This window comes from Phascolarctos cinereus, unplaced genomic scaffold (genome assembly GCF_003287225.1).
Source record: "Phascolarctos cinereus isolate Bilbo 61053 unplaced genomic scaffold, phaCin_HiC Scaffold_4;HRSCAF=312, whole genome shotgun sequence".
In the NCBI taxonomy this organism is placed as follows: domain Eukaryota; kingdom Metazoa; phylum Chordata; class Mammalia; order Diprotodontia; family Phascolarctidae; genus Phascolarctos; species Phascolarctos cinereus.
This window is the reverse complement of record NW_027555847.1, coordinates 175,286,015-175,298,995: the sequence shown is the minus strand read 5'-3', so window position 1 is coordinate 175,298,995 and position 12,981 is coordinate 175,286,015. Positions and strand designations below refer to the sequence as shown.

The 12,981-nt window shown below is 43.4% G+C and overlaps 1 protein-coding gene across 1 annotated transcript in view; it reads right to left on the bottom strand.

Annotated features, from left to right (window-relative positions):
- The window catches only part of ABCC1 (ATP binding cassette subfamily C member 1 (ABCC1 blood group)), a 134,864-nt gene extending 122,090 nt beyond the window's left edge, over nt 1-12,774 (bottom strand). The window contains 1 exon segment of the mRNA XM_021001820.2: nt 12,427-12,774. Within this exon segment, the coding sequence (XP_020857479.1) occupies nt 12,427-12,474 (48 nt within the window). The 5' untranslated portion in view covers nt 12,475-12,774.
- Nucleotides 12,775-12,981: the final 207 nt, after the last annotated feature.

The following is a 12,981-nucleotide window of genomic DNA, read 5'->3' as shown; positions in this document are numbered from 1 at the left end:
CTACAAGGAAGGGTTCCAAGGCTGGTCAGTCAGTCAATAAATGTGTTAAGCTAATACTGTGTGCCAGGCACTACAGATACACAAAGAGGCAAGACAGTACTTGCTCTTGAGAAGCTTACAATCTAACAGGGAGATAACAAACAAATATAAATTAACTATACAAGATAAATAGGGGGAAAAAAGATAAATAAGAAATAACTAACAGAAAGACTCCAGAAGTAAGAGGCAATTAGGAAAGGCTTCCTGACGAAGACTGGATTTTAGTCAGACTTAAAGGAAGCCAGAGAAGGCAATATGCAGAAAGGAAGGTCATTCCAGGCATGGGGGAACAGCCAGAAGATAGAATGTCTTGTTGGTGAAGCAGCCAAGAGGCCAGTGTCACAGGATCGAAGAGTACGTGATAGAGAGCAAGGTGTAAAAAGCCTGTAAAGGTGGGAGGAAACTAGGTTATAAAGATTTTTGAATGCTAAAGAGCGGATTCTGGTTTAATCCTGGAGGTAGGGAATCTCTAGAGTTTATTGAATAGGGAGGTGACATGGTCAGACTTGAACTTTGGGAAAACCACTTCAGTGGCTGAATGGGGGATGGACTGTAGTGGGGAGAAACTTGGGACAGAAAGTGAGGGCCTGTAACAGACAGGGAGTACAAGAGAGATACTGACAAGGTGACAGGCCTTGGCAACAGATTGGATATGGGGAGGGAGAGATGATTAAGAGCCGAAGATGCCACTTTGACTGCCAGCCTGGGGGACTGAGAGGATGGTGGTACCCTCAACAGTAAGAGGGAAGCTTTGAGGGGAAAAGGGTTAGGTGGGAAGATAAATGAATGTAGTAAGTGACAAAGATGAAACAAGAACATCAATAAAATACAAAAAAAACCAGGAGTGACAAATATGAGAAACTCCTAGAAGCACTGAAGATTTAGATGAACTGATACAGAGAAAAGTAAACAGAACCAGAACAATATTCATAATGACAATTTAAATTAAAACATCGCTAAAAGGCAGCAGCCAGAACTGATTAATTATAAAGACCAAGCCTGGTCCCAGAGAACAGCCAACAAAACACAACCCTTTCCTCTCAGTACAGAGGTGGTGCACTATGAGTGCAAAACATAATATATGCAGTAAAATCACGCGGCTGTGGCTGTTGATGTCACTTAATGCTTTTCCCCCTCAACTGAAGGGATACAAGGATGAGGAGGTGGAAGAATTTTATAAGGGAAATAACTACGGTGTAAAAACAAAAGGCATCAAAAAACTTTTTTTAAGAAAGTGCTGTTAAATTATCAGTTAAAAAAGATAACATTTTCTTGGTTTGGAACATCCTTCCACTGAGGGACAAATGTACAACAAAGCGGGACTAATTTTAGCCTCCGATTCTACAGTTAACTGTCTTGTGACCTGACCAAAATCTGGCCAAATATCCCAGGTCTGTCTTTAACAGCTCATTCCCACAAGCTGCTTCTGATCCTTCTTGTTTCAACAATTCCTTCCACCAACACTTGCCCAATCCAGTGTTGTTCTTGCCAACCAATGGCACTTAGGTGGCAATAAAACCTGTCTCTCCGGGATACCTCACCACAACAGAGTATTTTTCAACGTATTATCACGCAGAATATCTTTTGCCTTACATCGTCCTTTTCTCTCCCTTATGGAAATACTGATTAATAGGAGGGGGGAAAGCAAAATACTCATTCTTACCTACTCTAGGCACAGGGAGCACAACGTGCTGAATCACACACTTGCATCTGGCTTTGGCAGAAGGAAAACAGCTACTTCACTGACCTCGATCAACCTCTGAGAGTCTCTCTCCCTACCTCCCATCCCACTTCAGTCCAGTGTGTAACATGGATGAGAAACATTAACACTTTGGATTTATAAACTTTCTTGTGTTATTTCCCATTCTTTTGGAGATTCTTGTATTCTCACAGGTCATTCTGGGGATCAAATGCATAAGAAGACACTTCAAAAAGGGTAAGGCACTCTGAAAATTAAAGGTATTCCAGTAACCCCCATTATCCTCATCAATGAATGGCAAAAACAAAAACTAAGAGGCTAAGTGACTGGCCTCAAATCACTCATCAAGTCTGAAGTGAAGCCAAGCAGGACCCCAGCCTATATATTCTTTCCAATATGGAAAGTATCTCTTATATTTCTAGGACTCCAAAAGATAGATAGATAGACAGACAGACAGACATAGATATACATACATATAGATGTCTATATATGTATATAATATATATACACACACACTTTAAGAAAATATACTTAAAAAGGAAGTCAATCAATAGGCATTTATTAGGACTTATCATGTGCTTGGTACTGTGTTAAACACTGGAGTTGTGCAGACTGTAATTCCATATTTGCAGATTATAGTCCCCCATTTTACAGTGTATATTCAGAGGTCTCTAAATCCCACAGTCATGACTTCTTAGCTAATTCAGTCATCTTTTCCTGGACAACCTGAATTTCACAGATATGGGTCAGTGGTTGTTATAATGTAAAACGGGGTCTCAGCCCTATTTTCACAGATTAAGCTAATAAAAGGATGATTCTTACAACAGAACTACCAACAGGACCTAATTAAGGAATTTACTAATTTCTTTTTCTAGCCAATTGCTCAAACTCAGTCCTTAAACCTGACATAATGCCTATTGTTCATTTTACCCAAACTCTCCTCCCTAACTCCTATGCAGCCCAAGACAAAAGAAAAAGAACCTTGAGTGACCTAGAGACAGAGGTCTAGGCTGTGTCCCCAGTTCCATTAAGGCCTTCCATGTAATCTTGGGCTTACTAGGTTCTATGAAATCAGATCTAGGCAAATTATAGCAACAGCACTGTTTCGAATCTTCCTCCTTTCTCTATCTCCTACACTCCCTTTTCCCTCAGCCAATGGCTATTTCTCCCCGTACCCCCCCCACCCCTATCCCAAAGCACTGGGTCGTAAGACAATCAAAATTCAAGAGGTAGAGGTTTCCAGCTTCTGTAATGACTAACCCATCTCTCCAGGACATACACCCCCAATCCCCCAACCCAAGTCATTCAGGCTGGCTAAAAGCTATAACTTGGAACTAACTGTTCTTGACCTAGACAATCGGAAGAAGGCCCAGACAGAAGGCATGCAATGGCTTGTTCAGAAGCTTTATTTGAAGCAAAAAGGAAATGGGGAAGATCCATTAATAAAATGGCCAGATCATTCACCCTCATTAAATTACACTCCAGTCCTTCAACGGATTTTAACCTATGACATGGCTTTTCCTCTTATCCAGAAATAATTTTATTAATGATCTTGGGGAAAGGGATTTCTCAAAAGGCTTTAGTTAATCCAACCTAATTATAACCACCAGGTCACCTTCTTCCCCCCCCCCACCAAATGCGTTTCACCTGGACCAACCCCTCCCACTAATTTTAAGAAATTGTAAAAGGATACAAGAAGTAGAAACTTCACAAACCCATATTTCTCTCTTTAAAAAAAAAATGAAGAATAGTAATCAGTAAAGAACTGGTATAATGGGGGAAAGCATTGGCTTCACAGTCAGAAAACCTGAAAGAATCTGGGATGTGTCACTCAGTATCTGTAGGACCATGTTTCCTCATCTGTAAAATGATGGGAGTTAGACTAGATCACAGAGTCTTAATCAGGGGTCCATGAACTTTTTTTTAAAACAATTTTGATAACCGTATTTCAATATTATCAATTTGCTTAATAATCATATATTTTATTTTCTGTATTTTAAGACATTACTCTGACCAGACTGCCACAGCACAGTGGATGATCTCTAGGAAGCCTTCCAGTTCTTCTGAGCACTTAAAAAAATCAAACATTTCCTATTTGGTTTCTTTATTTTTTTTAAAGGGCATGAGAGCCAAATGCAGGCAGAGGTCCACAATCAACAGAAACCTGAGGGTGGAAATCCTTTAGAGTGGAATTTGTTCACCTGGGTGGGAAACCCCCACCTACCACCAGCTACCACCATAATGACCACACCCACACACTACCCAAACGAAGACATTTCACGTCATCTACATCAACACATGCCAAGGCACAGAACTAACACCTTGCTCTTAACTGTGTAAAATTGTGATTTGTTTTAAACGCTCCTGATAACACTGTCTGGACAATGAGAGGCAGCAGAATTTACAAAATTAAAAAGTACAACCTGTTGGACTCAAAAGTGAGTTCAGTGAAGAAGCAACCCTAAAGGAAATGTTTTTATATCTGCAAGGTCACTGGGATTGCTCAATCAACAGCATTTACTACAGGAAAAACAAAAAAACCAAAATTTTGACTAAGGGCTAAGGGGACACTGGATCACAATGGCGCTAGAGTTTTGTGACAAGCTGTCAAGTGAAAGCTACTTGCATGTAAATTTTTCACGTGCAGCTTTGAGTCGAGGTGGGGGGGAAGAGAATTAGATAACAGAAATGAGACAGGTCCAAACGCATATTAATTAGCTGAAATGGTACACTCCTTGTATTTAGAGTCTGGAGATCTGGGTCTAACCTCTAGGGTACTTCCATGTCTTATTTTATATTCTAATTTACTGCTTGTGCCTTCCCCTAGCCCCACTAGACTTCTAAATTCCACAAAAGCCAAAATTGTTCTATTAGTCATTCACTACCAGAGAAGAAGGTGCTTAATCAATGTTTATTCAACATTTATTGAATAGCCTGGGTTCTCTGTGACTTGCTAGTCTTAGGTAAGCCACATATTTCCTCTCTCTAAATGAAAGGGTAGGATTAGGTGGTTCCACTAATTCACCCCAAAAGGACAGTACCATTTTTCTCATAACATGGTGCTAGTAGACAAGCATTTTCAAATACATTAGCCCTGAGAGGTGAGGGTCAGAGTATCATTTTTTAATTAATTTTTTTCAGTTAACAAGCATTTATTCTCTCTCTCTCTCCTACCTCAACTCCTTTACCCCACCCCAATGAGAAAGGAAAAAAGAAAACTAAGACAAGTAATTATTAGCTTTAGTTTACACAAAAGGAAACTGATGCCAAGAGACTATGGGAATTGCTTGCCCAAGAGCTTATAAGTGGCCTTGCCTAGGCCAGAAGCCATACCTGCTGACTCTGTCCAATGCCCTTTCCACTGTACTGCTTTAGATGAGGAGAAATAGGACTTAACCCAAGATATCAAGGGTTCCTTGAGGAAGATAAGAAGACAAACAAGGGAAGTCTGAAAGGTTTGAAAAGCACTTTACAAATATGACCTCATTTGAGCCTCAACCTGGGAAGTAGGTACTATTTATTATCCCCATTTTACAGATGAGGAGACTGAGGCAGAGAGATTATTTGACTTGTCCAGGATTTCACAGCTAGGAACTAAGTGTCTGAGGCTGTATTATTACCTCTTTCAACACCCAGTAGGTCCCTTAAGTAGCACTGGTCCAAATTCCCCTACAAAACAGTTGAGTTCCTTCCCTTTGATCCTAGATTGGAACCAGCCAACAGAATTCAGAATTAATACACAGGGACCTCATCCAATTTAAACTTCATAATTCTCTAACCATTCTCACAAAAGTTTAAAGTGAAGTATCTATGATATAAAATTTTAAAAAATCATTTTTATTATGAATCTACTTGGGGAGGAGGGTGTGAAAAATAAAAATAAATTTGTAGATCTTGGTCAGGAAAATGGGTTTATATGTCACAACAATTCCAAAGTATTCTGATATAAACTATTATCCATCTCCAGATAGAGAAATGATGAACTCTGTGTGCACCCTGAAACATTTTTCTTTCTTTTTTCCCCCCTGCAACATGGTTAATGTGAAAATGTTTTGCATGACTTCATATGTATAATGGATATTGTATTTCCTGCCTTTTCAATGGGTGGGGGAGGGGTAGAGGAAGGAAGAGAATCTGGAACTGAAAATAATTTTTTTTAAATGGGTTTATATGGACTGACATAATAGCTAGCATTTCTATAGTTCTTTAAAGTTTGCAAAGTGCTTTACAATTATTTTTCTCATTTGATCCTTACAACAACCCTGGGAGGTAGGTGCTATTATTATCCCCATCTTACTGATGAGGAAACTGAGACAGGCAGAGCTTAAGTGACTTGCCCAGGGTCACACAGCTAGTTCAGATCTGAGGCAAGATGTGAACTCAGTTCATAAGGAAAAGATATCATTATGGGAAAGCTGCAACAAGTCACTTCTTTAGCTACTGGGAGTTTTATCTCAATTACTATATAAATGTGTTATTCTTGCCCAGATTAAGAACCAGACAGATGACCTCAAAACAGCCAATTAAAATCAGGCCTTCCAAGCCATCAAAAAGGGCTATCAGAACCAGTTAGGGAGGGTAAAGAAAGAGGAGGAGGAGGAGGAAGTCTCAGACCACACCTCATGAATAGTTCACCTCCACTTACCACAAGCAACAGCTGCTTGTAGCTGGAAGTGAAGACGTGTTGAGTCCATGCGGGATGAGTGAGCACCTTGCAACACTGGTCTATGAGTCAATATGTAGGCAGGAAAGGACCCCAGGCAACAATGCCACTCTCATTTTTCCTTGTGAGGATGAGTTGTTTCCTGCTGGGAAGGGTTACTCTTCTACCAAGGCTTCTCAGGCCTTTATTCTCACCATCAGGCCATTTTGCAAAGACTTAATACTTATTTTGCCAAATGCTTGAGGGAAGTTTTTATATGCTGGGGTTTTATGAGCTATTATGATCAGTAATGAAGGGGTCTCAGGAAGCATGAAAGCCTATACTGAAAATTCAATGCTTCCACCTGAGTTCACCCACATGTTATATTATACACTTGAGAATACTTCAGTCAAACAGGAAGATTTACAGTCAGCGTGTCCATCCCTCTGCCTCCATCTAAGTCAGTGATACAGTTCTACAGGGCTGGAACCACATTTGCAGTCATGCATGCAAAAACAAAAAACAAGAAAGAAAGGAGGACTGGACCTGGGATTTAATTGTCAGAGGAAATTTCCAAGTAAGGAAATTCACTCTACCGATATGTCTCAGACACTGACTCAAACCCAGGTCTTCTGGTTTTATGGCTATTTGAAAAGCTACTGGACCCAAACACACAGACTCATTCAGGTTAAGAGCTGAAAGGGCCCTTGGAAGTTACGGGTCCAACCAACCCTCTCATTTTAGAGACTAGAAAACTGTGGACCAAAAAGGGACTTATGAGAGGTCACACAGGTAGAGCAGCCAAGTGCATCTGAATCCAGGTCATCTAACAGCACATGTAGCATTCTTTCCACAGCATCAAGCCACTGCCAATAAGAAGCTTGGAAACACAGGTCAGTGCCTATAGGAGACTCAGGGCTCCCCAAGAAAGGAAATTCCTGGCTACCTAGGGTCTCATTTACAGTAGAATATAAACTACTTGAGGGATTAGTTGTCTTTTAATCCTTATACCCCTAGCACCTAACACTGTGCCTTGCCCAGAACAGGAATTTAATAAGTGCTGCTGTACTGGATTTGATTAGATTAACATCCCTAGTTGGCCTAGTACAGGAATTCTTAACCTCTTCTGTGTCATGGACCCCTCTGGCAATCTGACCTCTGGATCCCTTCTTAGAATAATAATATCTTTTTTTTTTTTTGCTTTTTGGTGAGGCAATCAAGGTTAAGTGACTTGCCCAGGGTCACAGAGCTAGTAAGTGTCAAGTGTCTAAGGCCAGATCTGAATTCAGGTCCTCCAGACTCCAAGGCCACAGCTGTATCCACTGAATAATATCTTTAAATGCATGAAATAAAATACACAGGATTACCAAGTAAATCAATTCTATTGAAATACTGTTATCAAAAAAATTTTTAACACACATACAAGTTCATACAGTCCAGGTTAAGAACCCCTTTAAAAGTTCTTCCTTTGAAAGGAAAAAATGGAACCTAAGTGGTAAAAGAATGTTCATCAACCATTCACTGTCACCATGTAAGACCTCAACTATCTCAAACCATCTCAACCACCAGGAACTAAGTGGTTGGAAGAAAAGTGTTTAAGGCCTCTTGGGATGGAAATACCAAACTTATCTCTTATCTACCTGGAAAATAAATAGAAGCCACCTTTTTCAAGAGAAGCTTGACCAATAGTGTAGTTAGCGTCAGTCCACATGGCCTAGAAGAAACAACAAGAGGAGGTGAAAAGGATACAGAAAAAGGAAAGGCAAAGAAAGAAATAAGGGGAGGGGTGGGGCAACTAGATGGTACAGTGGGTAGAGAGTCAGGAGGACTGAGTTCAAATGTGATCTCAGACACAACACTTATTAGCTGTGTGACCCTGGGCAAGTCACTTAACCCTGTTTGCCTCACTAGAAAGACAAAAAAAAAAAAGAAAGAAAGAAAGGAAATTGTTTAAGAGATCTGAAATCCAACAAGTCAAATTGTTTAAAATAACTTCATGCCAATGTATTCCAAGGAAAACATCTATTCTTCCAGAGCAAGAAAGCCAGGAGAGCAGAAAAATTTCAGTGTAGAAGTTCCAATCTTCAGAGGTTACACCTTATTAGAAATTTCTTAACCCTCTCAGTGGTTTTCATCACTACTTCAATGGTAATAATACCCCACTTTTAAGCCAGGTTCTCAAAGCTCTTAACTTGACCATTCACGAAGTTTACTGACTTAACCAAAACCAAGAATGGAGACAGACGATGGAAAAGCTTGTTTAGAACTTCATAAGAGCCATGTTCACTGGGTCATGTTTCTCCTCTCCCTTTCCCATTCTAGACTCACCAGAAGGAGGGAAAATCAGAGTAGATTAAGAATATGGTTGCTTTCTTCCAACTTAAAAAAAAAAGTTGTGGTACAGTGAAAAAGCCTAGTGGATTTGAATCAAAGGACTCAGGTTCAAATCCTGAGCTTTGCCACTTACTTACATAATCTTGGGCAGGTCATTACTCTGGGCCTCAGTTTCCTCATTTGCAAAATGAGGATGCACCATTTGACTTCTGAGGTCCCTTCTAGTTTTAAATCTATGATCCTATGATCCATAGAAAAGATTCAGATTTTATGAATTAACAGAACTCAATCAGCCACTGCTGCTACTGCTTAAGTGTCAATGAGCAAGTCCTTTAATCTTGAGAAGCCTCAGTTTCCTCATTTGTAAAATGTAGATAATACCTCCTAGTGTTGTTGTCTCTGTTGTTGTTGTTAGGGCAGACAGGTGAAACACCAGGCCTGGGGTCAGGAAAACCTGAATTTTAATCTGGCCTCAGGCACTTACTAGCTATGTGACCCTGCCAAGTCAAGGAATCCTGTTTGCCTTAGTTTCCTCATCTGTAAAATGAGCTGGAGAAGGAAATGGCAAACCACTCCAGTATCTTTGCCAAGAAAACCCCAAATAGGGTCACAAAGAGTCAGACACAACTGAAACAACTAACAAAAATTATTCCTAATAATGTGTATACATTTTATATACATTTAGGCACATTATTAGTCTTTTTCTGATGCCTATTCCAGGTCTATGGTCAGTTGGCTAAAGGGAAGCCATTATAACAGATGTGATCTACCTAGAGGCCAGGAAATTTCTCTGTTCCATCACAACAATAAGACATCTAAGCCCAGCCAGCACCCTCCAGGACACAGACAGCTGCTTTACAAAGGGGAGGCCTTTGACATGAGTACTGATGGCTCAATGCAACCTATCCCCACTACCAGGAAAAAATAAACCAAGAATAAGTCTGAGTAACACCTATTACACCATTTTCCCATAAGAAGGGCAGCATATGATCAAACTAGGGCCATATTACTGCTTTGATGTTACTTACATGGAAGGTTATGTGTGTCCAGGGAGTCCTCTCATCTATGGTGTAATTTATTAGTGCCTTCTTTCCTGCTTCCTTCTTCCCTATCCACTCAACTCACTAGGGATTATTATATATATACAGTCTGGTTTGCCATGGCTCTCTTAGCAAGATAAGAAAGGAAGCCCCTCCAGCGTCAGAAATTGAGGAAGAGGCTGGTGACTATTACTTAAGTGGCTAGAAAGGTATGGCAGAAACCTTTAGGAAGTCACAAACTACAATTGGCAGGCAGATTCTTGCTGGGTGAGTTTTCCCAAGTTAAGGCATAACAATTTTCAAGGGAAAAACATTAGTGAACAGCAGCCTTTTCCTAGACATATGTAGTCTCCTAAGGATCATTTACTAATTTTCTATTAATTTAGGAAAACAAACTTCTATCATTTCAAGGTAACTAGCAATCTGACAACTCCAAAATTAATTCTTTTTTTTTCCTAAACATTGGGGTTAAGTGACTTGACCAGGGTCACACAGCTAGTAAGTGTTAAGTGTCTGAGGTCGGATTTGAACTCAGGTCCTCCTGACTCCAAGGCTGGTGTTCTATCCACTTCACCACCTAGCTACCTCCTCCAAATGAATTCGAACAGACTCTATATACCACGAATAGTAAGATGACAAATGGAAGAAAAAGCCTCACTCTTTGTCCTCAACTCCCACCGAAGCACTGCCACTGGTAATAATCGTGAGGCATTTATATATGGCTTTCAGGTTTACAAAAGGCTTTATAAACATTGTCTCACTTGATCTTCACAACCACAACTGTGAGATTTTATAGATAAGAAAACAGGCTCAGAGAGGTTGCTTACATAAGTAATAAAGTGCCTGAGACAGGACTTGACCAAAGATCTCTCCTATCTCCCAAGTTTTGCACACTTTCAACTACTACAGTTGGCCTTTGTAAGATGAAGGGAGGGGAAGGGAATAAGCATTTACATAGCCATTACTATGTGCCAAGCACTGTGCTACGCGTCTTGTACAAATATTATCTCATTTGGTCATTGCAGACTTTTGTTGCTAAATCTCTCCTAAGCCTTCACTCTAAAGAATCTTAAGTATTTCCACACTACACTAAATATCATTCCAGTAAACTGAAAACAGGACAAGTGGCTCATTACAGCTCTGCCACACTGAGTTGGCACCTCTAGTACTACTGAGGCAATGGGGTTGGGGGGTAATTACCCAAAAACCGTAAATGCAGTTGATGATGCAGAGAAGCAAGAAAAACAATGAAAAGAATGCATTTAGGGTACTGGACCTCTTGTTACCCACTTTTGGATCACAAGGAATTTCTTCCCCTCCCCCTAAAAATCCCTCATTAAAGACCCCAGTTTCCCGCCCAGTTGTGCTTAAGTTTAACTCCCTACTTCAAGATAAAGGAGGAAACAATGCTTGCCAAGGTGAAAGTAACCCTAACCTAAGGAAAGGTAAATAATCTGAGAGTTAACAGGAAGCAGTATCCTCGGAGTTATCAGAATACTGTAGTCTCAGGCCCACTACTCCTGCAGATGCATCCTCAAAGCCCTCATGCACAAAACTAACTACAGGATTCATTTTTTCACTATTACAGGGTGTTTTGGGTTTTGTTTTGTTTTGTTTTGTTTTTTACCTCCCTGGCTACTGAGCCCAGAGCATCATCAGTGGGGGAACTCGACCTCCCGCCTAGTGGTCCCTTCTAGAGGTTTCCCTCAGTGGCACAATGAGAGAACAAGGCACAGCCAGAGCACAGTCATGCTTTGTGATTTCCAATGGGGGCCGAACAATAAATTCACTCCCTGACTTCGAGGGAGGAGTCAGGAATCAACCCCAAACTCTCCACAAAATCCCCCAAGTGCACTTAATTTGCATGGAAACACAAGAAGGAAAAGTACCTCTGTGGGTCTAAAGAAGTGCCCCCAATCCCACTCCCTGAGATGAAATCAAGCAGCTAGTCCGGCCCAGGAGACGCAGGCCAGCTGAAGGGATGTCTCCAGACAACTTCCCACATCCACGGAACCTGGAGCCCCAGCCCGCTTCCTCCTTCACCCACCCCTCATGGTCTCAAGGCTCAGCCACGCACATACTCCCCGGGGAGCCTGCTTACTGAAGTCATGCAGCTGAGACACTAAAGTTCTCCTGTACGCTTCACTCTGCCGAGGGTCCCACGGGACAGGGTAAGCGGGGTGTGAGAGCAGGGGGGAGGCGGTGAGGGGCGGATGGGGGAAGGCAATGCCCAGCTGCTTTCACCTCTTAAGCAGATGCTCCACCTCCCTGCACCCATTCCTCCTACGGCTCTGAATCCGACCCAGACAGATTCCCACCCACCCCTAACCATCGGGAAAGGGAGCCCCGACTCTCCGCCAGCCCCCGGGGTGAGGACCGGAGGAGAGCGGGGCAGAGCCTCCAGCTCCTGCCCAGGAGCAGCGGCGGGGGCCGGGCTGGAGGGCGCCCCCAGAGCGTGCAGGGAATGCGGCCGCGGCCGCGGCCGTCCCCTCCCCCCAGGTTCCGAAGCCGCAGTCCAGGTGGCCTCTGGCGAGGCAGACCAGTAGGTTCTCGCTCCCCCTCCCGCGGACTGGGGGCTCGCCCAGCGGGGCGTCCCGGGCCGGCCCTGCCCTGCCCTGCCCTGCCCTCTCCAGCCCGGGAGCGGCCTCTCCCCAGCCCCGTGCGTTATCTACCCAGAGAGGGTCGGAGCCGTCCGCGCTGCAGAAACGAGGGAACGCCATGTGGCCGGGCCGGGGCCGGGGCCGGGGTCGGGGGCCGGGCCGGGCCGGCGGAAGGACGGATGGACTGGCGGGCTGGCGGGCGGCTGGCGGCAGCGGCGAGTGCGGAGGCAGGAGGCGGCGGCGGCGGCTGCTCCGTGGGGCCGGGAGAGGAGAAAGCCGGGAGGAGGCGGGGGCCGCGGAGGAGGAGGAGAAGGAGGAGGAGGAGGCGGTAGCGGCCGAGAGGGAGCCCGGGGAGCCGCAACGCCGCCTGGTTGGCCCGCACGTCACCGGGATGGGGCCCGGCCCCGCCCAGTCGTCCGCGCTCACCTTCGGGCAGAGCTCGGGTGGGGGGTGGGGGGAGAGAATGGGGAGGGAAACTGAGGACCGCGGGGGCTCGGGGGAGGCCCCCTGCTTTCCATCCCCAGGCTGCCCAAAATGCCCTCCTCCCGAGTTCGCGCCCTGGTCACTCTGTCAAGCAGGCAACCGACAGATATTTAGTAAACATTCATCGTGTTCAAGCACCGGGGA